This window comes from Salvelinus fontinalis, chromosome 1 (assembly GCF_029448725.1).
Source record: "Salvelinus fontinalis isolate EN_2023a chromosome 1, ASM2944872v1, whole genome shotgun sequence".
Classification (NCBI taxonomy): domain Eukaryota; kingdom Metazoa; phylum Chordata; class Actinopteri; order Salmoniformes; family Salmonidae; genus Salvelinus; species Salvelinus fontinalis.
Window position 1 is genome coordinate 67,719,910 of NC_074665.1, and position 27,679 is coordinate 67,747,588.

Consider the following 27,679-nt stretch of genomic DNA (forward strand, 5'->3'; position numbering starts at 1 on the left):
ACCACATGGTCAAAACTTGCCATTATGATCCGTCATTGCTTTTATCAACACAAATTTGACAGATTTTCAATCTGATGGCAGGAGCTGGTAACATGACTCTTGCCTTGGGAGCTACTGCTACCTCCTGGGTAGAATATAGAACAGCATAATGGAAAGTAAATATTAACTTTTTACTGGTCGGACCATGGCCCCTTTTCCAGTACACGACACACTGTCATCGTACACACAGATGCAAGCGACTCTTGGGGGCAGTAAGAACGCCATCGCCATCAGCGCCCATTCAATTCAAGTGTTTGTTTATTATGGTATAATGTAGTTGATTTGCGATGATGACGCAAACATATTAAGCAGGACATTCATACGAGCCTTAAAATCGAATTATATTCCAAAAGTAGTGTGAAATGCACTCATAAGAAACATGTAAATAGAGTATTTTTTGCCTCTTATTCTGACATCAGTTTGAGCGCAACGCCCTCGTGTGGCAATGTTTGCAAACACAGAAAGGGATGTATAGACCAGACAGTTGGATAACCATTTGAACGTAAAAGGGCAGTTTTTTTATTGTATGTCATAAAACCATGTGCTTCTAAATAAAACAAATATATTACTAAATGATTTGAAATTAATATCCATATTAATATTTACAGAATTTGTCACTGGTACATATTGGGTGATCCCTTTTGTGACTATCATCTTAATAAGTGTATGTTCCAATGCATTTAGCTAGTAATGCATTCTAACAAACAGAGGTGTCGCTCACTAAACCACTTCTTGAATGTCTTTGTAATTTATTTTTGGTACTTTCAAGACAATTAAAATAGGTCAAATCATGACGTCGGTGATCTTCAGGTCGGAAAATTTGGGCTCTAGAAAGATGCCCGATATTTCGACTTGGAATTTCGAGTTGGATGACGGTTCAAAACGATTTTTCCGTCGGCGCTCGTTTTTTTTCTCTCGAGTTCGCAGTTATCTTGAATGCACTGAGTGAGAGATTTCCGAGTTCTGAATTCCCTGTTGTTTTGAACGCGGCATTACTGCAGGAGGGGTTGGCTGGTCTGTGTAAGTTTGTTCGTCCCCCTCAGCAAAACTATATTTTCCCCTTTTCAGTGGGAGACTCCTCCCCCGCCCTCATCGACCCCTCTCCTCTGCTACCCGTATGTGTATAATGTGCTCCAAGTGGTTCCTCTGAGAGACATCCCCACTCCTCTGCCTGTAACTGCAGAGGGATTAGGCTCCCTCGGTACCAAGGTCCAACGCAGCACAGCCAACAGGCCTCGATCCCAGCCAGGGATGTTCTGGAGTTACTGATTCAGTCTGAGCCCAGCTGAACCAATACAAATAGTGTGTTGCTGCTCTGCCTGAGGTAAGTTGTCACCATTTTATGTCACTCTAGAAATGCTGTAGAATCCAGGGGCCCATTTGGCAGAGTCAGACAGTGCAGCGGTTAGTTTAGTGCCAATGTATAATGTCAATTAGTATATGTCCAGTGAACATTCTACAAGAGAATACAGAAGGGAGGATGTTACAGTGTAGAGCACATACAGTATCTCAGGCCATGTTGGACTGACACAGACAGGGAGGGTGCAGCAGGAAATTAGTCATATGATAGTTTAGCACTGACTGGCTAATCTGCAGGAGAACAGCAGAAACATGACGGACACTGTCAATGGACTCCACATAGTCCTGCTTCTGAAAATATAAGAAGGCTGTTCGAAGAACAGCAGTTATAATCGTATTGCTTTATAACAAACAAAATGATAATCTCCATGGGTTCATGAGTTGCTGTGTTATGATCCAGATTCAAAACTAAGGACCATAAAGTGCACATTATTATATGTGTTGGTTTATGGCAAACTGACTGTCTGTATTCCCCTCAGTTGGCCCCCATGCACATAAATTAGATTTCCCCCTTTAATTATGTAAATTGAACATTTAAAATATCCACAAATTCATAACCCTTGTAATGTTGGTTTTGTATGAATGATAATTGCTGTTGGCAATCCTATTGTGTAGCACTTTGACTACTCTCCTTTCTTATCGCAGTACAAATTTTGGTGTATCCAGGATCTTCTTCTATCCAGGATCTTCTTGGGCCGAAGTGATCTTCACTATGTATTCCCCTCAGAGTTTACATCGCTGGGGCATCACTCATAGTGAGAGCATGGAGCGACTTGCATACAGTCAAGGTAAACAAAAGCAGATAACCTATATTTTCCTCTCAATCACATGGTGGTTGGTACAAGACAATTGGCTACAACACAATTTTTTTTTAGAGACACTGGAATCCTACTGAAAGGCTATATTGAATTATTTAAATTATCAATTTCAGATGATTTAACTTCACAGGGACATGCATCACGTTTATCTACTGACTTAATTTTTTAATTCATGAGTAAGATTATACATTTCTGTTAACTTGTTGACAAGAAATATACATGGCTGATCATCACTTCCATTTTCTGTAAACACTGTACAGAGCTAGGCTAGTAAAATATATATTTTACAAAAGTTTAATTAATCATATTTAACATTTTACTCAATTTAAAGAATTGATACATGTATATGTATAATCAAATGGAGTTCTTCCAGCCAGCGGTAGAGGGTAGCAGAATCCCAAGTATTGCACCCCATTACGTAGTGCTTTTGTTTTGTGAGCGTTTTTGACACCACCCTACGGACTTGAGGGATTCAGCTTCAGTAGGGTGTAAACAAATCTCTACACTACGCCGAATAAGGGATCATTTGTTATTGATGACTGTGAAAGCGGACTTCACTCGTAGAATGTAGACGAAATGTGTTGTACATTAAAGGGTTGGCATTGGATCATTTAACAATGTTATCCCAAACATTTGTGCAACAATGGTCGCTAGGTGAATTGTCCATAACCTTATGATATTTCGACGATGGCGACACCTGCAGAGCAAGACCTTGCATTAGCTGAAGCAGAAAGCAACAAGGAGAAGTCTCAAGTATTTGGAATCCTTAGGTTACAGGAAGAAAAATCGGCCGGTGAAAAAGCTAGCACCACGTCCACGACCATGATGGCAGGGGATGGGAGATGGCAGGCGCCCATATTTGCCCTAGCCAGGAAAGCATCGGAGACCTTTTCAGGAAGCAGCAGTCATGTTCTGGCAAAGGTAGCGGAACCCACATCTTTTGTAAACGAATGGAGTGTCCCAGGTAATTTGGACTAATGTGTTCATCATGTTGTTTTTGATTTTTGCATAAATCAACAAAGCTGTCATGTCATCGTGTGCCTGCTCCCATGTTACAGTATCAAATGCATATGTCGGTCATTGTTGATTTAGTGCAACATACAATCAATTTAGCAGCATGCATATATTTTTCCGCTTGTGCATCAGAATCAAGTCATATTCATTCATTGACAATTTGGAGAAGGGTGTAATTGCGGCACGCAATCCGGGGCGTTCCTGCATGTGGGCATTCCTTTATCTGCAGGAACACCTCTTTATACTTCTATTGGCAAATGTTTACGCGAGGACGCTGTACACAGGCGGGAGACTGAGCTGCTCCTGTACACTACTGTAGGTGCCGGTAATGCACCAAAACGCTGCTTTCTTGCAGTTCTGTTAACGACTGCGAAGCTAGCTAGTTAGGACTCCGGTACACAATAAGGGAAAGTCCAATGGGATGCTAGTGTGGGGGGGTTGCTACAATAGTGTGTGATAGCGGCCCGCAATATTGTTAAATTGTGATAACCTTCTGGTGTTAATGTGGTTTTTCGACAGACCAATAGCTGGTTCGAAACCACACCCCGCCCTATGAGCAAAAGACGTTGAAAAGACATTGAAAGGACTTATTTTCAAGGTCTCGTGCTCTCTGGTCGGGCTCATAACGTGATCCAGATGTGATGCTTGCTGCGTTACAATGGGTGATGCACGCTGCATCTCTTATGAAGTTGGAATTACTGGGCCTGTAATGCAACGATAGATCTCTCACACATGAAGTGGTGCGACAGAATGACAGCCTACTGACTACTCTGATCTGAAACAGAATAGCAACATGCTCAATGCCATCATTTGCCCAATTTACATTTTAGTCATTTAGCAGAGCTCTTATCCAGAGCGACATACATTTTCATACTTTTTTTTGTACTAGTCCCCCGTGAGAATCAACCCACAACACAGGCGTTGCAAGCGCCATGCTCTACCATGTGTCTGAATATTTGCATAAATGTTATCCTATTGTCAGTGGCTCGCTCTGTCAACATGGGGAGAGTGCTGATTGATTGGGGATACGTTATTGTGCAGGGGTCTTTAATCTTATCTTGCCCAGGGACCCCCTCCCAGGCAAACCGGCGACCCAAGGACTCTCATCATACGTTAGCAAAACAATTAATTAACATGTCTTATCATGTGAATGACAGTGGCAAGGAGAAGTACTCAATATTTTTAAGTAAATAGATTTGGTAGATCGTTTTTTATTATTTTGACCACCCCACATTATAATTGGAAGAGGAAGTGTAAATTCTAACATACCTTTCTAGCTAATAGGCTAACTCTGTTGATGATTCGTTACTAGAGAAATGAGACCAAGTCAATAGGCTGGACAGGGTGGAACAGTATTTAGTAAGACAGTTTTATTCAGTGTGAGGATATCTGGCAAATCGTGCCGCACGGCTCCTTCTGTCTGATTCGTATAGAATCGTCGGAAGAAGGCTAGTTTAAGCAGTTGTACAGTTTTATATAGACAACAAGCAAAGTAGGTTGATCTGGAAGTCTGGCCTTCCGATTGGTCGATCTGGGTCTTGGGTAGTCCTGAACAGGCCTGGTGTCAACATTCCATTGGTTCCTGAGATAGTTCTTTGTCTTGAGCTCCAACCTTGAGTTGTGTGTGTCTGTGGTTATCATGGGGGAGGGGAATTGTGTGTGTCTGTAGTTGGTGTCTTAATAAGTCCAGCATATGTCCAAGAGAAATGAGGAGTATGTGTATTTTGTATAAAATATGCTTATGTTGAAATGTTGTTATTACTAGTTTCCAGTCTCTATTACAATTTCTTACAACTCCAAACACAGTTTCGCTAAGAGCAACTGGTTAAACAAAGGTTAGCAAAAATGTTATGTCCAATTCCAGAAAGCTTACCAGCAGCCAGCGGCATTTATCGCAATGGTAGCCTGTTTGCGAGTGCTGTCAGATAGTCCAGTGAGTATAATTTGCTCAATATTATGAGTTGAAAAATAAAGCTGACATCATTAGAAAGATTTTCTACTGTTGGTATGTTAATAAACATACAAGTATTCTATTGTTGCGAGCGATAAAAACATCGGGGGGATACTGCATACCCCTGTTATAGCACCAGTCCATCACTGAGGCCTAGACTCTGAAACTGTAGGCCTGCTGCCATATCTTGCTGGCCTTTCAAAAACGCAGAAGATACTGCCCAAAGCATGGGTGGCGCAGCGGTCTAAGGCACTGCATATCAGTGCAAGAGGCGTCACTACAGTCCCTGGTTCGAATCCAGGCTGTATCACATCCGGCCATGATTGGGAGTCCCATAGGGCGGTGCAATTGGCCCAGCGTTGTCCGGGTTTGGCCGGGGTAGGCCAAATAAATACGAATTTGTTCCTAACTGACTTGCCTAGTTAAATCAAATTTAAAAAATCCATAGAATTACATATTAGAACTCATATTAGAAACGTAAGAAGTAATTTAATAGGATTTCTGTGGACCCATCCATCTACTGCATATTTCCAGCTAGAGGCCAGTGCAAAACTGTTTCTGATCAATGTTTTTCTTCTGGTTTGATCAGAAGTGGTGATGAAACACTCATTACATATATAGTTGATCAGAAAAGGTTATTTATTGGCCAAGATTAAATTCAATTTCGTGCCTACATACAGTATCATGTCTGTACAACACATATTGTAGGGAATTATGAAATGTGAGATGTATCCGTTTGTTGAAATACTGTAAGATGGGCACTATAGATGTCAATATCTGCTGTATGTATGTGTGCACTACTATGAAAAACATAATGGCATGGCTCTTTGTTGACATATTATAGGTAGTTTGAATTGATCACTCCCTATTGTGGGTCTGTTCCCTTCCCTCTCTAGCTCTGCGGGACCCTATGTCGATGGAGAGAACTAACCTGCTGAACATGGCCAAGCTCAGCATCAAAGGCCTGATCGAGTCGGCCCTCAGTTTTGGACGCACCCTGGACTCCGACTACCCTCCACTCCAGCAGTTCTTTGTTGTCATGGAGCACTGTCTCAAACATGGCCTCAAAGGTATTCACTCACTCATCGTTACGATGGTGCAGAACTAGTTGAATCCTATTCATAATGGTGACAGTATCAGCTTATGGACACGTTTTCATTGCATAATAATTTATGTTCGTTACATAATGAATACATACAGCTATCTATGCACACACACACAATCGCACACACAGCTAGCCACACACACACATAATTACACACACACACATACAGTGGGGAGAACAAGTATTTGATACACTGCCGATTTTGCAGGTTTACCTACTTACAAAGCATGTAGAGGTATGTCATTTTTATCATAGATACACTTCAACTGTGAGAGACGGAATCTAAAACAAAAATCCAGAAAATCACATTGTATGATTTTTAAGTAATTCATTTGCATTTTATTGCATGACATAAGTATTTGATACATCAGAAAAGCAGAACTTAATATTTGGTACAGAAACCTTTGTTTGCAATTGCAGAGATCATACGTTTCCTGTAGTTCTTGACCAGGTTGGCACACATTGCAGCAGGGATTATGGCCCACTCCTCCATACAGACCTTCTCCAGATCCTTTAGGTTTCGGGGCTGTCGCTGGGCAATACAGACTTTCAGCTCCTTCCAAAGATTTTCTATTGGGTTCAGGTCTGGAGACTGGCTAGGCCACTCCAGGACCTTGAGATGCTTCTTACGGAGCCACTCCTTAGTTGCCCTGGCTGTGTGTTTCGGGTCGTCGTCATGCTAGAAGACCCAGCCACAACCCATCTTCAATGCTCTTACTGAGGGAAGGAGGTTATTAGCCAAGATATCGCGATACATGGCCCCATCCATCCTCCCCTCAATACGGTGCAGTCGTCCTGTCCCCTTTGCAGAAAAGCATCCCCAAAGAATGATGTTTCCACCTCTATGCTTCACGGTTGGGATGGTGCTCTTGGGGTTGTACTCATCCTTCTTCCTCCAAACACGGCGAGTGGAGTTTAGACCAAAAAGCTCTATTTTTGTCTCATCAGACCACATGACCTTCTCCCATTCCTCCTCTGGATCATCCAGATGGTCATTGGAAAACTTCAGGCGGGCCTGGACATGCGCTGGCTTGAGCAGGGGGATCTTGCGTGCGCTGCAGGATTTTAATCCATGACGGCGTAGTGTGTTACTAATGGTTTTCTTTGAGACTGTGGTCCCAGCTCTCTTCAGGTCATTGACCAGGTCCTGCCGTGTAGTTCTGGGCTGATCCCTCACCTTCCTCATGATCATTGATGCCCCACGAGGTGAGATCTTGCATGGAGCCCCAGACCGAGGGTGATTGACCGTCATCTTCAACTTCTTCCATTTTCTAATAATTGCGCCAACAGTTGTTGCCTTCTCACCAAGCTGCTTGCCTATTGTCCTGTATCCCATCCCAGCCTTGTGCAGGTCTACAATTTTATCCCTGATGTCCTTACACAGCTCTCTGGTCTTGGCCATTGTGGAGAGGTTGGAGTCTGTTTGATTGAGTGTGCGGACAGGTGTCTTTTATACAGGTAACGAGTTCAAACAGGTGCAGTTAATAGAGGTAATGAGTGGAGAACAGGAGGGCTTCTTAAAGAAAAACTACCAGGTCTGTGAGAGCCTGAATTCTTACTGGTTGGTAGGTGATCAAATACTTATGTCATGCAATAAAATACAAATGAATTACTTAAAAATCATACAATGTGATTTTCTAGATTTTTGTTTTAAATTCCGTCTCTCACAGTTGAAGTGTACCTATGATAAAAATTACAGACCTCTACATGCTTTGTAAGTAGGAAAACCTGCAAAATTGGCAGTGTATCAAATACTTGTTCTCCCCACTGTACATATAATCACACACACACACACACACACACACACACACACACACACACACACACACACACACACACACACACACACACACACACACACACACACACACACATTATCACACACAGCTAGCTACACACACACACACACACACACACACACACACACACACACACACACACACACACACACACACATTATCACACACACACACACACACATACATAATCACACACACATATTCACACGCAGCTAACAACTGCATAATCCCCAATGCCAGCCCTTGGCGGGACATGCTGGATATACAAATATGCAATCTCCCCTTTCCCATACATTATCTGATAGTTAAGGTTGCAAAGACACAATTTCTCGACAGTGTTGTGTAACATTACCCATGGCATAAGGATCAATGTTTGTTTTTGCAACCCTAGTGAAGAAGTCCTTTCTTGGATACAACAAGTCACTGTGGGGTCCTCTGGAGATGGTGGAGAAGTTGTGTCCTGAGGCAGGAGAGATTGCAGCCAGCGTCAGGGACCTACCAGGACTAAAGTACACACACACACACACACACACACACACACACACTTTTTGATTAAGGGCTTGATTCAATCTGCTTCACCGAAGTTCAGCACAATAGCGTGTTTGAAATGTAAAGGTAATTTCTGATTGAACCGACAGATGCAGCATTTAATGTGAATGCAGTCGCCGCTGACGCGGGAACACTGAATTTAAATGTCAATTGTGCTACAACGCTGATCTTCAGCTCTACGGATTGAATTGAGCCCTACAAAGCCTTTATTCTCTTGCCATTTCGTTGGGAATAGTTAACATGACAAACAAAGGTCAAAGCATTACGGCATGGTGTCAGCCTTGATCTTTACGCCCTGATGATGGCTGACACCATGCCGCAACGCGTTGGCCTTTGTTTGACATGTTTTTGTAAGCCCACAATACATTTTTTAACTACGTGGTTTACCCATTTGAGTGCACCAGCATTTTGTTATTTCTCAGACATTTCTGTTTTATGACCTTTGTTCAGATCAAATCAAAATATATTTGTCACATGAGCTGATCACAACAGGTGTAGACCGTGAAATGCTTACTTAAAAGCCCTTAACCAACAATGCAGTTTTCAGAAAAGAGTTAAGAAAATATTTACTAAATAAACTAAAGTTTAAAAAAAAAAGTAACACAATAACTAGGCTATATACAGGGGGTACCGGTACCGAGTCAATGTGCGGGGTACAGGTTAGTCGAGGTAATTTGTACATGTAGGTAGGGGTAAAGTGAATATGCATAGATAATAAACAGATGCTGGTTTTGTTTACATTTGTAGGCCATAAAAGCCACTACTGTTCACTGCAAGCTGAAAGTGTACTAAAAGTGGACTCCTCTGATTACTGATATAATAAAGAGAACATTTGAGTCAGAACAGGGAAGTGTCAATGTATTGTTGTACTTTCACATTGTTTTCTGTTCAGTTGTGGGGGTTTTATGACTGAAACTCTGGAGCAGCAGAATTGTACCTCGGATTGCAAAGGGAACACCATAGAAATAAAGGGAAAGACATCTATTTTATAACCTTGGAAAGCAAGCAGATACATTTTCCTCTGAGTGTGCTATAAAGTTGATGACACAGCCGTGCTGTTAAACATTGTGGAAACAACTTGCATGTCGATCACAAATTATGCACGCCACATCTAATATCCACACACATAGATGCAGTGTTTGGATATTTTAAAGACACAGCCCCCCCCCCCCCCCCCCCCCATGGGCCTCTTCACTTGGAATGTAAATAGGGGTATAATATATGACTATGGATTGTTGGACTAATAGTTGCAGTTTGTGCACTGTTGTTGTAGGACTCCACTGGGCAGAGCTCGGGCCTGGCTGCGTCTGGCCCTAATGCAGAAGAGGCTGGCTGATTACCTCCGCCTTCTGATCACCAGAAAGGACCTGCTGAGGTACTGGAAGTATCCCCAGTCTCAATTCACTCACACTGTTTTTCTCACACACTGTTTCACCTCCAATCAAACCCCTTGGGCAGGAAGACAGGGGAGGCTCCTCAGTGGTGGTTCACCATCTGCCTCTCAGCAGGCTAGACTCTAATACCTTCAGATGGGTAAAGGAGGTGTCAAAGTCTCATGCCATTTTCTATAAAGATATACTGTTAGAATAAACAGTAATTATATTTGTTTTCACAATTTAATGTGAAATATGTTTCTTTGTGTGTACCCACAGTGATTTCTATGATAACTCTGCTGTGATGGTAGAGGAGGAGGGTGCTGTCATCGTTGGCCTGCTGGTGGGACTCAATGTGATCGATGCCAACCTGTGTGTCAAGGGCGAGGACCTGGATACACAGGTGAGTCAACGCCCCTCACTTCAGGCATTGTTCAAAAATTCCCCATTGACAGCCTTTAAATTAGGCAAGTGAGAGGACACTGTTATTCAGGGTCCTACTTGATGACACAGGATTGGTGTTCCTTTCACCTCATGGAGATTACTCATCTCATCCCAACAAACTAGTATCTGGAAGAACTGTCACAGTACAAACATTGTGCAAACTGTTCAGCTGCGCTTCTAATCTGCTCAGATTGTAGTAGTGGACATTTTATAGTCTAATTATCTCTGTCCAATTTGAGAAGGAATAAACTGGTCACAGTCTATGCAGACATTTCTAATAATAGTGTATGTGACATTTAACATTTCTTAGGTTGGGGTCATTGACTTCTCAATGTACTTGAAAAATGACATTGATGACTACAGAAGTGGAGAAAGGTGAAGTTGATACTCTTGTTACCTTAATGCAGTGGTATTCAAACTTTTTCAATGGGGACTTCATTTTTCCCATGCAGAATGTCTGGGGGACCCTGCCCCAAATCTAAAGACACAACCTTAAAGTGTGTGTATATATATCTCTCTCAATCACTGCTTTAATGAGATGGAATATACCCATTAAAACATCTACTACTATACATTATTTGTCTTGGATAAGCTGAGAAGGATAATAGTATGCTTGAAATGTTTGAACATAAATGTTGACTAATTTACAGATTTTCTCTTCCATGATTTGTTTCCCCAATAGAAATGGTCAAATAGCAGCCATCCTAGACCAGAAGAACTATGTTGAAGAATTAAATAGACAGCTTAAGTAAGTCTTTTTCTTTTTCTTTACCATACTGTATCATTTTTGGGGGGAAGAATTGGTGTGATAATTGCTCAACCATGTGTTTCAGCTCTTATTTAGGCCAAGTCATTGATACTGGTTATGCAAGTACAGATGTCTCTTCTGTTGTATTGTCTTACGTTCATTGCACAACCTCAACCACTACAGAACTCAAGCTCACTAGTTCAACGGCAGGAAATTTAATTGTAAAAGACAATGAAAGGACTGCTCAGGTTCTTTTGTGAGGACTTTTAAGTCTGATTGAACATGCAGTAGACTCATTTGAAGCAGTGTGTTTCTTCAAATGTCTGCTGGGAGAGACTAAATATGAAATGGCACTAAATTAGCACTTGTTTCTTTGACACAGTTCTTCAGTACACGGTTTACAAGGGAGGGTCGATAACTTGGAGAAATCAAACTCTAAACTCATTGAGGAGGTATGGCATTCTATCTTATTAGTACTGTACTAACATTCTGAAGCATTTACCATTTTATACATCTGATTTGGTGTTCATTTGAACCTCTTTTCATTGCAGCTGGCGATTGCAAAAAATAACATAATCAAACTGCAAGAGGAGAACCATCAGCTTAGAAATGAGAACACTATTATTCTCATAAAAGCTCAGCAGCAACTTGAGGTTTGCCTTTTACAATGTCCTGCTCTCTGTCTTGGTCAGTCAGACTTCAACATGTTCCTCATTTGTTGTGTTTGTGGTCTAAGGACATGTGGGTCTGGTCTAATCAACTAATGTCTCCTTTTGTGTCACTGTCAGGTGACCCAGGTTGACGTGGATGTGGAGCTGGACACCTATAAGCAGTCGAGGCAGGGCCTTGACGAGATGTACAACGAGGCCAGGAGACAGCTCAGGGAGGAGTGTCAACTACGCCAGGTCAGTCATCCAGTTGTTTCCCCATACCTTTTCTAAGGGGGCACAGGCTGAGGGAAGAGCTACAGTAGAAAGTGGAGCCTGCCTCACCTATACAATAGAGGCAACACTGCCAATGTAAGCCAACTCAGAATTCTGAAATGGTCATCTTTGCTTGCAAGGTGCAGTCAGTAGCATTGTCTGTGTAAGGAAGGTCAGTGGTTTACAGTTAAGCAGGATTTGGGGTGACTGACAGCTGCTGTCCTTGTGGCCCACTGTAGGATGTGGAAAATGAGTTGGTGGTACAGGTGAGCATGAAGCAGGAGATGGATCTGGCCATGAAACTGTTGGAGAAGGACATTCACGAAAAACAGGACACACTGATCGGCCTGCGCCACCAGCTGGATGAAGTCAAGGCCATCAATGTGGAAATGTACACAAAAATGCAGGTACAGTGGAGCTTTTTGTATGGCACGTTTTGCTGGTGCTTTTGTGAATAGAGTAGGCTATATTGTTTGTTACAGTGCCTTCAGAAAGTATCCATACCCCTTGACTTATTCCACACAATACCCCATAATGAAAAAGTGAACATGTTTTTAGAAGTGTTAGCAAATTTATTGAAAATTAAATACAGAAATATCTAATTTACATAAGTATTCACACCACTGACTCAATACTTTTATAGAAGCACCTTTGGCAGTGATTACGTCTGTGAGTCTTTCTGGGTAAGTCTCTAAGAGATTTCCACACCTGGATTGTGCAACATTTGCCCATTTTATTATTTTCATAATTCTTCAAGCTCTGTCTAATTAGTTGTTGATCATTGCTAGACAACCATTTTCAGCTCTTGCCGTAGATTTAAGTCAAAACTGTAACTCGGCCACTCTGGAAAATTCATTGTCTTCATGGTAAGGAACTTCGGGGTAAATTTGGCCTTAGGTTATTGTCCTGCTGAAAGGTGAATTGAAAGGTGAATCCCAGTGTGCTGGAAAGCTGAACCAGCTTTTCTTCTAGAATTCTGCCTGTGCTTAACTCCATTCTATTTCATTTTTTATCCTGGAAAAACTCCCCAATCCTTAACGGTTACAAGCATACCCATAACATGATGCAGCCACCACTATGGTTGAAAATATGGAGAGTGGTACTCAGTAATGTGTTATATTGTATTTGCCCCAAACATAACGCTTTATATTCAGAACAAAAAGTTATTGCTTTGCCACATTTTTTGCAGTATTACTTTAGTGCCTTGTTGCAAACAGGATGTATATTTTTGAATATTTTTATTCTATACAGGCTTCCTTCTTTTCACTCTGTCAATTAGGTTAGTATTGTGGAGTAACTACGTTGTTGATCCATCCACAGTTTTCTCCTATTGTAGCCATTAAACTCTGTAACCGTTTTAAAGTTACCATTGGCTTCATGGTAAAATCCCTGAGTGGATTCCTTCCTCTCCGGCAACTGAGCTAGGAAGGACGCATGTATATTTGTAGTGGCTGGGTGTATTGATACACCATGCAAAGTGTAATTAACAACTTCACCATGCTTAAAGGGATATTCAATGTCTGCTTTTTTTTTTTTTTTACCCATTTACTAATAGGTAACAAGCAATATTGACTCAAGACATTTCAGCGTTTCATTTTTAATTAATTTGTTAAATAGATTACAAATTAAAAACATATTCAACTTTGACATGGGGTATTGTGTGTAAGCCAGTGACAGATCTCAATTTAATACATTTAAAATTCAGGCTGTAACACAACAAAATGTGGAAAATGTCAAGGGGTGGAATACTTTCAGGTTATTATTTTACAGTGACTATACTGATCTGAGGGCTTTCTTGTGTTGTCAACCAGACTTCTGATGATGGCATGAAACAGAAGAACGACATGATCACTCGTTTGGAGGAGAAGACCAATCAAATCACAGCAACCATGAAACAGCTGGAGCAAAGGTAAGGGTGTTGACTTAAAGATCCTCTTAAATCATTTGCAATTCATATTTAAGGCCTGGTTTCCCAGATTAAGCCTTGAACTAAAAAGTGCTTTCAGTGGAGATGAAATGCTTAATCTGTGTGCAGGAAACCGGGCCATAATGTGGCATGCAAAGTATTTCCTCTTTTTGCATGTAGGTGTATTTTTATAAATATATGTTTCACCGTATCAATCATTTGGAGCATTGACTTGGCTGTAGTCTGGTTGTGTTAAGATGCGACCATAGCTTCGTCACGTCTCAGTCAACACTGACCATCCTTCCCTTTGTCTTCCTTTGGTTTGCCATCTTCTTTGTGACATCTTTATGAGAATGCTTTGCTTAACAATTTCTTAAGGTTTTTGGTAAAATGGAGGTTCACTGATATTGACATCCTCTTTCCCTTTTTGCTTTCCTTCTTGCCTTTATTTCTTCCATCTTTTACCCTCATACTTTTAATTTCTACATCGATACACCTCTTTCTATCATCCTGTACCCCCCCCCCCCCCCCCCATCATACCTACTTGATCTCAATAGTGATAAAGATTTGCTGAGCCAGACACGCACACTCGCCATGTCATTTGTAAAATGTGCCAGCACAGACACTGAGAACCAATATAAGCTTGTTAAAGACATCTCTTTCTGAGCTTTTAAACACAACCACTAACTCTCAGCAAACACTAGGCAGGGGATTTGTTCATATGCAGTAAAGTAACAGTTCATTGGTTTTTGTATCAGTCTAATGTTAAGATAAGCTTCTTTCACAAAAGGAAGTTTTGTAGTGCATCCCATTATTCTTGCACTGTAATAACTAATACACTCAAACATATCTGTAAGAGCAAATACTATACTCATTATAGCCAATAAAAAGTATAACAATTGTTTATCACATGAAACAATAAAGTTAAATGTTTTGAAATTGTGGTCGTGGAATGATGAAATCATTGGCAGCACCATTATGTTTGTCTTTGAGTGTAGTGAACACACCATCTTTAGCCCCATGAGTGTGTTCATGGAAATGTTAAACTGGCCTGCCACAGCCTGGCCATCTTCCCTCCAAAGGGGCCTGCCTGCCTGTAGGTGTTTGGTCTCCCCTTTTTCTTCTGCCAGTTTGTCCCATTGCATCCCAACCCCCTGTACCCCCTTTTCTTTGTGATTGGAGCCTCAGTTTTACCCAGTTGGTTTGAATTACACCAGATTACAAGAGGCAGAGCGGGACCGCTGGACTGCAGAAGATGGAGCTCGCAAATTCAAGCATGACTTTGCCAACAAAGCCGACAGCCTCCAAAAGCAGATAGCCCAGAGAGAGAAGCAAATGTAAGTACACATACATACTGTATATTTACAGTAGCTCTTAGCACTTATTCCTATATACAATAAATATATTGTTTCTGTACCAAAATTAAGATTAAGGGATAGTAATCTGGCTGTAATCCAGGATTTTGTTCCTGTTGTAGGCTGCAGCTGGAGACAGACCTAAAGATTGAGAAGGAGTGGCGGCAAACCTTACAGAACGACCTGGAGAGGGAACGAGACATCGTCGCCCAGCTCAGTGCTGAAGCCCAGCAAATAAATGGACTTAAAAAGGTTTGAGGGTTCCTCGTGGGGTTTATTGTGACATTAAGAAGTATTATATTCAACATATTTTCTGTTGCGTCACAGGTGTAGAGTATATTTATACACACGGTGGATTGATGTATTTGACATGTTTTTCTCCAGGAGTTCCACAGGCTGCAGGATGAGAACAGCCAGCTGAAGGGGATTTGTGAAGAACAGGAGCAGGCCCTGGAGGAGCTAGGCTGCAAACTCAGCGAGTACTTGTCTATTTTAAACTCATTTGATGTACGTTTTTATCTAACACTGTCTCTTTCAAATAGGAATTCAGCTTCTTACCCACATCAATTACAGCAATCTCATCATACCTTTTAAGATAAAAGTGGAAAGGCTGTATCAGAAGCAACATTATTTTATGTTGTGGAGAGGCTATAATCACATACATGATCCCCTTTCATTCCTCCTTGCCTTTAGTTAGTGCTCTTACTGTTTTAAAGTTCCCGTTAAGATTTTTTTTAATGAATAATATGAGACATGAATTCATTTAACTGATGGCTGGCTTTTCTTAATCCAGATCAAAACTTAAAATCGAAGACATAAAAGAGGCAAATAAAGCTCTTCAGGTAAGTGTCTTGAGTTCTACATCATTGTTCAAATTAAAGTTCAATCCAATCAGTATATTTTCTGATGAAAACAACTTAATTGAAATGTCTGAATTTATTTTACTTTTAGATTGTGTGTATTGTATTGCTAGATATTGCTGCACTGTTTGAGCGAGAAACATAAGTATTTCGCTGCACCTGTGATAACATCTGCAAAACTTTTATTTAATTGGAACTGAACTACCAACAAGCATGTTGAAATTTGAGAGTGCTGTTCCATGAGTGCCCGATCTAACAAATATTCCAGGGAGGACAGGTCTGGCTGAAGGACAAAGATGCTACCCACTGTAAACTTTGTGAAAAGGAGTTCTCCATCTCTAGGAGAAAGGTTAGGATGAACTCATTACATTTTTCATGTGAAATTAATTGGGACAATGCTGAACCAGCAATCAACACAAAAAGGTGTGACATTAACAAGAATAGCAACTATGCAAACCATAACCCACCTTCTCCTTGGAGTGTACTTCTTGCCTAGATAAGCTGAGGTGTTTTCCATGTCTCATTTCTCTAGCACCACTGTAGAAACTGTGGGGAGATCTTCTGCAATGCATGCTCTGACAACGAGCTGCCCCTCCCTGCATCGCCAAAACCAGTGAGGGTCTGTGATACGTGCCACGCCCTTCTCCTCCAACGCTGCTCCTCCAATGCCACGTGAGATGCCCCCCTTCAGGCCCAGCCGCAGCTTTAACTCAATCCCGCAGCTCAGACTACCAGGAAACCTCTGAGCTCGTGTGACTGTTATCAGGTGTCAAGTGTGTACATTCTACAAGGTATATCGCTTTGTGTAGCATGAGATTTGAGATGTTATATCTGTGACACTAAGGTTCTTGTGATAAATGTCAACATTTCCTTACAATAGATAAACCATTTGGGCAGCTGAGCATATCATCCCAAATCTGCAGTAAGAATATCTTGATGAGACAATTTTAAAGTATGTTTCTCTGTGTGATACAGTGGCTGAGCCTGATGTGATAAGGACTGGAGTCATATTTTTGTTTTAAGTTATGGTATTTCACTTGAATGGTCTTAAAGGATGAGTACATTTTGTTGTTGACCAAATCTCTTTTTTATTTACATTTGTGTGCTTTCTCATTCCCATTATGGTGAGAACCTGGGAATGCTTGAACACGGAAAGTATCACTCGAGTTTAACAAAATGGAATAACATTGCGGATAAAGTTTAATGACACTTTTGTGTACAACATCTAAAGAAATGCATCACTATACTGAGTGTTGTCATTTCTAAAAAAAAAAATATATATGTTTTTTGGAGCTGTTTTATCTGTGCCCCTGCAACTGTAGAAAGAGCATGAGGAAGTATCTTGCTGGTGGGATTTCTCAAAACCAAGTGAAATCGCAAAAGTGGCTGGACACCTCTATAGCATGCTATTTACAAAAAGAGATTTGGTTAAACAAAGTGAACTTCTCCTTTAACTGATGTAATTCACATGTGCCTCTAATAAGCCAAAATACTAAATGAGTACCTTTCAGACTTGTTTCTGCATGGTAGAATGCAGGCACATTTCAGAAGTATGTTTACCAAAAGCACTAATGTTCCCGATACTGCTTTGTGACGAAGAAGCAGCGCAGCAAATATATGTTGTACTTTTGATTAAGTATGCTTAATAAATTATTACCTTAAGTATTCAAATACTGTAGCTAGCTAACAATTACGTTTGGAAACATGCCAATCTTGTATTTCTTTTCAGAAACAATTTTTTTTTGCACATTTTATTCAAATATTGTCAGGCAAGTTAAAAAACTAGGATGACAAAGTGGCAAGGAATTTGAGATGCAAGAATTCTTGTAACCACTTATACACTTGCTGGATTTTGTTTTGTATTCAATCAGCAAAGCAATGTTTACAATATATAATTTTCCAAAACTGGAATTAATACTTTATTACAAATGGATGTGCTACATCTCACATAGATGATCAAAACATGCTGTGTGCAGCATGGTAGCATCATCAGGGATCTTAAACATTTACAAATATGTAACATATTGTACAAATTACAATTCGTAACATATACGAATTGCAGGATTTTTTCCCCCTTCATATTTTTGCAGGACATAAAATATGAAATGGATGTAGTACACAATAGCGGACATGAATAAAGATGGCGTCCCCCATCTACTTACAGAACCCTCAAAGTATTCATACCCATTTTAGTCATTTAGCAGACGCTCTTATCCAGAACGATTTACAGTAGCGAATGCATACATTTTCATATTTGTTCATACTGGTCCCCTGTGGGAATTGAACCCACAACCCTGGCATTGCAAGTGCCATGCTCTACCAACTGAGACACACGGGACTTATTCCACATTTAGTTAAAGCCTCAATTAAAAATGTATTAAAGATTTTTTTTCTCTCTCTCACACACATACACGCAATGTGAAAACATGTAAAAAATAAAATTAAAAAATTTGCACATTGATTGAAAATGAAATACAGAAATCTAATTTACATAAGTATTCACAAACCTGAGTCAATACTTTGTAGAAACACCTTTGGTGGCAATTACAGCTTTGTGTAGTCGTGGGTGTCTATCAGCTTTGCACATCTGGATTTGGGGATTTTCTCCCATTCTTCCTTGCAGATTTAAGTTTGATGGGGAGCGGCAGTGAACAGCAATCTTCAAGTCCTTCCACATATATTTTCAATGGAATTCAAGACAGAGCTTTGGCTAGGCCACTGAAAGACTTTCACATTTTTCTGAAGCCATGTCAATATTGCTTTGAATGTATGCTTGGGGTCATTGTCCTGTTGGAACGTAAATCTTCGCCCCCAGTCTGCTCTCTGAAGCAGGTTGCGCATATTTGCCAACCATTTTCCCCTCTATCCTTACCAGTCTCCCAGTCCCTGCTGCTGAAAAGCATACCAATAGCATGATGCTGCCACTATGCTTCAAGGTAGGGAGGGTGTTAAGACAGGTGATGAGCTGTTTTTTTCAGACAGCACTTTGCATTCAGGCCAATGAGTTACATTTGTCTCATCAGACCAATCTTTTGCCTTATGTTGTCTTTTACGTGCATTTTTGCAAACTCCAGGTATGCAGACGTGTGCCTTTTTCTCAGGAGTGGCTTCCATCTGGTCACGCTCCCATAAAGCCCAGATTGGTGAAGTGCTGGAGAGACTGTTGCCCTTCTGGCAGGTTCCCATCTCAGCCAAGGAACTCTGTAGTTCTGTCAGTGGTCATTAAGTTCTTGGTCACCTCCTTGACCAAGGTCCTTCCTTCCCGGTTGCTCAGTTTGGTCGGACGGCCAGCTCTTGGCAGAGTCTGGGTAGTTCCATTTTTTTTCTTCTTCTTCTTCCATTTCCCAATGATGGAGACCACTGTGCTTTTGGAAACTTTCAACACTCAAATTGTGTTATACCCCTCCACAGATATGCCTCATCACAATTCTATTTCAGAGGTCTATGGACAGTTCTTTGGAATTCATGGTATAGTTTCTGCTCTGAAATGCACTGTCAACTGTGGGACCTTAGACAGGTGTGTCCAATCAATTGAATTGGCCACAGGTGTACTCCAATCAAGTTGTTGTGACATCGATGATCGGTCCCACTATTTGAAGTGCACCTTATGAAGGCTTCATAAGCACTGCATAAATGGGTCACAAATCTGTAACTGTATTTCATGCTTCATAAGAGAACAAAATGTGAACATAAATAGATTGTCACAGTTATGCAACATTACAAATCTTTATAGAGCATGATATACAGTTATAGATGATTTGAGATGCATCTATGTAGTGCTTATGAAACCAAAAGATTCACTTCAAATAAAGCGGGACTGGATGATCAAAGGAAAGTTAACGAACCTGAGCTCAATTTGGAGCGTAATAGCAAAGGTGTGTGAATACTTCACAGTACCAGTCAAAAGATTAAACACATACCTACTTATTCCAGGGTTTTTATTTTCTACATTGTAGAATAATATTGAAGACCAAACTATGAAAAAACGCATATGGAATCATGTAATCAAGTGTTAAACAAATCAAAAAATGTATTTTCCGAGATTCTTCAAAGTAGACACCCTTTGCACAATTTTGGCATGCTCTCAACAAGCTTCATGAGATAGTCACCTGGAATGCATTTCAATTAACAGGTGTACGAAACTTGCTCCCATGAGGACCGCCACAGGAAAGGAAGACCCAGAGTTACCTCTGTTGCAGAGGATAAGTTCATTAGAGTTACCAGCGTCAAAAAGTACAGCCCAATTTGGTGTTACTTGACACATCAAGTCTGTTACTTGATGTGTCAAGTAACAGACATCTCAACATCAACTGTTCAGAGGAGACTGCGTGAATCAGGCCTTCATGGTCGAATTACTGCAAAGAAACCACTACTAAAGGACACCAATAATAAGAAGAGACTTGCTTAGGCCAAGAAACACGAGCAATGGACATTAGACTAGTGGAAATCGGTCCTTTGGTCTGATGAGCCCAAATTTGATATTTTTGGTTCCAACCGCCATGTCTTTGTGAGACGCAGAGAGGGTGAACGGATGTTCTCCGCATGTCACCACATTGCTGGTGACATTGTCAGTGATTTTATTTAGAATTCAAGGCACACTTAACCAGCATGGCTACCACAGCATTCTGCAGCGATACACCATCCCATCTGGTTTGCGCTTAGTGGGACAATCATTTGTTTTTCAACAGGACAATGACGCAACACACCTCCAGGCTGTGTAAGGGCTATTTGACCAAGAAGGAGAGTGACAGAGCACTGGATCAGATGACCTGGCCTCAAACAATCCCCCGACCTCAACCCAATTGAATGGTTTGGGATCAGTTGGACCGCAGAGCGAAGGAAAAGCAGTCAACAAGTGCTCAGCATATGTTGGAATTCCTTTAAGACTGTTGGAAAAGCATTCAAGGTGAAGCTCATTGAGAGAATGCCAAGAGTGACTACTTTAACAAATCAAAATATATTTTAGATTCTTCAAACACTTTTGGTTATTTCATAGTTTGTCAACTATCATTCTACAATGTAAAAGTAGTAAAAAAAAATAAAAACTCTTGAATGAGTAGGCGTGTCCAAACTTTTGACTGGTACACTATGTAAAATAGATTTCTGCAAATTATTTTAAATGTGCAAAAATTTCTACAAACATTTTCACTTTGTCATTATGTGGTAGATGGGTGAGAAATGTAAGCCATTTTGAATTCAGGCTGTACCACAAAGGAATAGTTTCTGAAGGCACTGTACCACAAATGCCTCATTTGCTAAATTCGCTGTATTATACAGTGCTCTCCATTACTCTGTATTATCAGTAGCACAGTAAACTTTATCCCAATTCTAGCTCCAAGACAGATGCAATTTGAAAAAACCTAGAGTGCTGGTTTATTGGCACACTGAACCATGTTGCGCACCATAGTTTAAAAACTGTAGGTAGTGCTAAAGAGGTCGTCACTAGTTACCACAGCAACTAATTCAAACCCTACAATTGATCTTAAAAATATGATTTTAAGCCTAACCTTAAATGAAGAACAAAACGTTCATGAATTTTTACAATATAGTCATAAATGGCTATATCTGTATGCATTATTTTCAGGGGACCCTTTTTGGCTCGTGAGCGCTACTTTCAAAACTACTGGCTGGAATTATAAAAAACCTCTGTAGCATTAGTAAATGAGTTATAATTCAAATTATTTAGATATTATCAATAGAGGACACAGCTTGTAAATTCTAGGTAGATTTTCCATGAACATACCACCATTCCAGGGCATCAGTCACCTGAATAGGGCCTGCCACACACATCTTGAGCCTGGATCAATGTTTGTACAAAGACTAAGGCAGGGAGAGTACTGTCTAAGTCTTCTCTTACACTTTGGACTCTTCTCTGAATCCCCTCCCTCCCTCTGCACTTTAACCTGTGCTAGCAATGACTTTCAAGTCTAAGGGCTAAATTCAATCAGATGTGTCAGAGGTGGTACTGTGTTAGAGCTGTCAAATCCACATGCAGCTCCTTGCGTTACCGTACCACGGATACTGCGATTGGATGCAACGAAACCACCCGACTTTATAGGGCACACTTAATAATATTATAGAAGTTCTTGCAGCCTTGTTAAATTCAAATTCAAACACTCGAATTAGACAGAGGCATGTTTTCACATTAATTTGGATGGGGGGATTTATAGCCTGACATCAATGGTTTGACATTTTAGTAATTTCTATCATCGATAGAGCCTACACTTCTATCGCCGTTTTCAACTTCTAACATGGTAGAGATGAGGTAATTGTTTGACACGAGCAGCTGTTCACCGATTTGTCAGCTCATACCGCAGTGCCACAAAATCTGCTATGCAGATGTCGGCAGACACAGGTAATGCTCAATCTGATTGAATCAAGCTGTAAAGCGTAGAAAAATGCAGACAGAAGTGGGGAAATTAGCTAACAATAGTAGTAATTAACTAAAATATGCATTATTGCTAATGGTCTTGAAATTATCTTAAACTGAGACACACAGAATTAAATATAAAATGTATTAAGTAAAATGTACAATAGTTGGTTAGCCTATGCAACTGCTCAAATATATACTTTTTATTCCACCCTTTGAGACTGGAAAATATTTTAAGTAGGTACTTTTTCTGAACATGTGAAAACATTCAAATACAAAACAAATCTTCAAGACTTGAACGTTTGGTTTAGAATGGTGATTACTCCTGTTTAGAACATCCCCCTCAGTCCACTCCGTCTCAAGCCCATGCCTCCTGAGTTACCATAGAAACCGCCGCCGCGGCCTAAAACCAACCAGGAAATAAATCCAGAAATGGCATTAAACATTGATTCAACCATTGTTGTCTGAGTGTTTTCTGAAATACAGGCAGATGAGAGAAGAAACTTACCCATTTCAGATGCTCCACTAGCAGTTGAGTTTAAGAAGAGCTCAATGTATCGATGTTCTGCAGAACAAAAACAAATAAATCACCTTAAAATTGTTATATTTTATGGTTCATTTTGAGAGTGGGGTAATCATAAAGGGGGTAAAACAAAGTAGGGATCCACATACGCATGTGATTCTTGTCCTTCGACATAGCTGAAACAGCATCTTCATGAGACCTAAACTCAACATCGGCCTCGCCTGTGGATTTTCCATTTGGTCCAAAGTCGATATGAACTCGCACAGGAGTCAATGGGGAGAAGAACTACACCAAAAAGGCACACGCATACACACCAAAGAGTAAGGGGCTGCTCTGACCACCATGATTGTATAAATTCAAGTTACATAATTGGACTGTGAATATTTACTTTAAAATGTGTTGACATCATTGGAAAGAGAAATGGGAGTGATTATGGGTACTAGAGAAATGTGATTCTTACATTGGCTATGTCTCCCTCAGTGGCACGGAAAGGCAGGCCCCTCATGTGTACAAAATGGCCACTGTGGAAGCCGCTGTGGGAGCTGCTGTGGGAGCTATGATCACCTGCACCACCGTAGCCATGGCCACCTATAGCTGCAAGCCAAGCACAGAATACATTTTCCTGAGAAGGAAATGCAGGCACACCTTCAGTGTGACATTAAAAAGCAAAGAGCATATCTTACCTCTTCCTCTATCGCCCCTTATTCGGTCATCAAACATGCCATTGCCAAAACAGTAATTACTGAAGCCATTGTAGTTGTCAAATCCGCCATAGCCTACGTGAACAGACACAGAGAATAGGGAATCAATGATAATCTTTTCAGACCATTGGCCATCCTCAATCCAGTCCATTCTCAAACACTAAATTGACTTCACTAACCAAAATTATTGCACATACCCCCACTGTAGCCTCCTCCACGCATTTGGTCCAAAAGAGCACCCCCCCGTCCTGGACCAGGGAAGAACCCACCTCGCTCCATCATGGGCCTGTCGTAGGGACTGGGTCTCTGCCCCATCATCCTTCTGGGGAGCTCATAGTAAGCCCGGATCTCATTCCGGCTGCTCTTAAAGATTTCTATGTACCTGGATGGGTTTAAATGCAGGTGGGGTTATGACAAGAACACTACATGGGACAATAGCCATTTGGAGAACATCAGCAGACAAGACATTGTGCATGATATCATATGGGCAACTTTATCTAAGCCAAATAGTTGGGGTCAAACAGATAGCTTTATTGTACATCTAGAGGGGCAAGGAATAATACAATTTATTAATTTTAGCAATAGCAGTAACAATATGGCACAGCTTTCACATAATCTGCTAATATTGCAGCAGGTTTTGAATTTGCACTTTCATCATGATGCAGTATGGCACTCTGACATAAATAGCCTAGTTCCCACAATTCAGCTATTAACAGCTCTATGGTGGTACTGTCATACAATATCTATTGTACTGTCAAGGCTCTCAATTCTGCAGCACTGATCTTAATTCCCTTTTCCCCCATTGCACTGCTTGACAAATCAATTCAATGGAAGACAATGCCCAGATTAAGCATGGTAACTGTCCAAGTTAAAAAAAAAAAAAAAAGTATTCAAAGTGTGATTTATGAATGATCATACCATCTTTAACTTAAAGGAAAGATGCATGACCCCCCGCCCCATATTAGTCATAAAATTAATACCCAGCCCAGACTTTCCGTCCCCACCTGTGCCCTATTCTTTCCTTGTGTTTCCCCAGTGCCTTTTCTGCTATCTCCTTTGAGGCAAACTGCACGAAGGCTTCCCCTGTGCTCCTCCCCTGGTAGTCCATCGGCAATGTTATCCCATTTGGCACGATTTTCAACCCTTTAACCCAAGGACAAATAACCCCACAAGGGGAGACATGTTAAAAGCTGCAACATTCCCATATGTACAAAAGAAAAACCCTTTCCGCTTTTATTTGACTATTTCAATGTGATATCTCTTAGTGTTAAGACACACCAAAAGACCCAAGAACATACTGCTGAACTTTATTCATGAACACATTGACTTCATGTTATTCAAAGAACAGTAACATCAGAGCAGCATCATGCCATCCAGAAGATGTGGTGACTTTGCATGTGGTTTTATAAACAGATATTTGTACATTTGTGTGCATGTATGTTATTGAACTATAAGAGATTGAATATCATGCTATACTAAGTCATCACATTCTTATAAAGCCAAATACGGATTTAATTATTTTGAATTGTATTTGCTTGTCATGCACTTACTTGAATGCCTGAAAATTCTAATCCATCAATAGGCCTGTTTTTGCATTCATAGTTTAAGACATACACTTTGTTCATAGACACCTTACTAAAGTAGCGCTATGTATGTACCTGCAAAGAACTGCACTATCTCCTCCTTACTGCAGCCAAAAGGAAGTCCCCGGAGACGTATCATACACCCGCTGCAGCTGTCGTAGTCAGTAGGACCGCTGCGTTTCAACACCCAGTCCATCTCGCTACGGTTTGACTTGAAAACTACAAGACCGGACAGGAACGGCAAGGATTGACATTAAGGTCTGAAAGGTACTCGGTCACTGGGCAGGTTTTGGGGCTTTTTTGGTTGCCTGTCATGGGTATTATTTGGTTGCCGAAGACTATGATCACTTGCCCCAAAGTATAAAATTAACTATTTCCACAAACACACTGGGGAGGAATCAGAAAGACCAGACTACTGAAATACTTTGTATTTTGGTTATCGTCAGTAAAAATTAATAAATAAAATCCCCTGCCCAATGGGGCAACCTCTGAGCAGGCTCAACTTGTGCAACTGCTCAGGTCACTTGTCCCGGACAACCCTTAATGTCAATCCTTGAGCGGGCAACATCAGTCATAATATACTGAATCACAACTAGCTGACTGATTGATAAGTCTAAATGTGACAACAGACAGATTAGAGATCTGTCAAACAAAATACCTTCAATATAGCGATGACCCATGTGTTTCCTATCCTTTGCTATGGCTTTTTTAAAATCCTCTGCTGATTTCAGCTCCACGAAAGCTTCTCCACTGGGCCTTCCTTCTTTGGAAAACGTGAAGCACACTCCATTCACTTTCCCGACGATGTTACAATCTGCAAGAGATACAAAAGATTAACTTCATTGGTGCCTTCTTCATTGACCAGCCAGGTGCAAACAAACGATAAAGTGACCATTGAATGCAACCCCTTTCAGTTTTATGAACGTGGCCTACTCACCAGAGAAGAACCCTGCCACCTCTTCCTGGGTGCAGGACCAAGGCAAGCCCCGAATTCTCACCACATACCCATCATCATTCACAGACATAGTCTCTTCCTCTGGACCATGGTTAAAAAGGGCAATACAAGTCTTCATTAACGTTAGTAATACTGTGCATAAAACTTACAACATTACTAAAGTACTAACTAGGCCAACATGTGGAATTAACATGAGCTAGCTAACGTTAATTGTTAACTAGTTAAACCAGCTAATGTTAGTTGTTTGCCTCAAGGTCGATTGCATCTTCTTCGGACTTTGGCGAACCTCGCAATTATTGACTAGTTTAACTTAACTAGCTACAAGGTTACCGGTCTTTTTTTGACTATACAAGTATTGATAGTTAACGTTAACTATAATGAAATCAGAGAGATTAATTTCTCACTCAAGCGCTGTTAATTGGGTTCTGTCATTATTGATGTCCTTGATAGTTTACTGACTGTGGCTAAATCACCAATTTCCATAAACTATCCAGATGGATAATGGTATGTTTTCGAGAATACATTATTAGCTATCTAGCTAGCCAGTCTTGTTCCGGAGTAGACGCTAAACACCGTTAGCTAGCTAGCTAGCCAACTCTTGCTAAGCTAGCTAGCTAGGACATCGCAACGGTCAAACGGTCTAGGTCAGAAAACAAAACTGTCCATCCAGTTCCAAAAATATATCAATTTCAACGCGAATAAAAAAGCATTATATATTTCAATAGGAAGCCACAAAAATGTTGGGAATAAAATGATAAAACGCGTCTTACAATTTATTTTCCCCGGTCTCAGTTCTTCTCAGGTGACAGGGAGTTCCGCAGCAGGTAATGTCGCGAGAACATAAAATCTCTTCTACCAACAGCCGCCCTCTACCAGTTTCTAAACGCAGAGGCGCAACATCGCGAGACTTCTGGGAACGCTTACCAAATTTACCAAAGGCCCAGATTCACAAAACGTTCTTAATTGCAATTTTCCCTTAACTATACACTTAACAAGAAAGTTAAGCAAAGTTGCTACCCCTCAAAAAGGTTATTGGAAATGTTCTTATGTTTCTCCTTAATTAAACTAAGAAATTAGATTATTGAAAATAAAATGATTAATTCCAAGAAAGCTAAACCCTTGTGTTAAGCAGGGCAGTGTGAGAAAAAGCTCCTGAAAGCCATTGAACATGTTTAATTCACACAAACTTTATCTGAAAGTTTCACTATTGATTATTTTACACCAAAGAACATGTTTTAGAACAATACTAGATAAATAGCTAGCTAAAACGGTTGCCCAGCAACAACCAAATAAGATTTGTAAGA

General features: G+C 40.6%; 2 protein-coding genes across 6 annotated transcripts; one reads left to right on the top strand and one right to left on the bottom strand.

The window, feature by feature from the left end:
• The first annotated feature begins 1,173 nt into the window (after positions 1-1,173).
• rufy2 (RUN and FYVE domain containing 2) lies at positions 1,174-17,914 on the top strand. 5 transcript variants are annotated; one of them, XM_055930781.1, is made up of 19 exons: positions 1,174-1,363; positions 2,044-2,186; positions 6,078-6,251; positions 8,477-8,594; positions 9,908-10,009; positions 10,287-10,410; positions 10,762-10,826; positions 11,134-11,199; positions 11,582-11,651; positions 11,751-11,852; positions 11,988-12,104; positions 12,362-12,529; positions 13,934-14,031; positions 15,246-15,365; positions 15,506-15,635; positions 15,768-15,862; positions 16,177-16,225; positions 16,512-16,592; positions 16,776-17,914. In XM_055930781.1, the coding sequence occupies exons 2-19, from the start codon at positions 2,111-2,113 to the stop codon at positions 16,917-16,919; spliced, it is 1,899 nt and encodes a 632-aa protein (XP_055786756.1). In that variant the 5' UTR covers positions 1,174-1,363; positions 2,044-2,110; the 3' UTR covers positions 16,920-17,914. The 5 variants fall into 5 exon arrangements, with proteins under 5 accessions (XP_055786756.1, XP_055786765.1, XP_055786751.1 ...); XM_055930790.1 differs by having other exon boundaries at positions 2,065-2,186; XM_055930776.1 differs by lacking the exons at positions 1,174-1,363; positions 2,044-2,186 and adding an exon at positions 2,641-3,180.
• A 3,678-nt stretch (positions 17,915-21,592) lies between these two features.
• On the bottom strand, positions 21,593-27,241 carry hnrnph3 (heterogeneous nuclear ribonucleoprotein H3 (2H9)). Its single transcript, XM_055930813.1, has 11 exons — positions 27,146-27,241; positions 26,358-26,456; positions 26,079-26,234; positions 25,496-25,639; positions 24,842-24,980; positions 24,035-24,219; positions 23,820-23,912; positions 23,597-23,730; positions 23,286-23,421; positions 23,122-23,178; positions 21,593-23,016 (listed from the first exon to the last, which is right to left on the bottom strand). The coding sequence occupies exons 2-11, from the start codon at positions 26,443-26,445 to the stop codon at positions 22,943-22,945; spliced, it is 1,206 nt and encodes a 401-aa protein (XP_055786788.1). The 5' UTR covers positions 26,446-26,456; positions 27,146-27,241; the 3' UTR covers positions 21,593-22,942.
• Between the last annotated feature and the right edge of the window lie 438 nt (positions 27,242-27,679).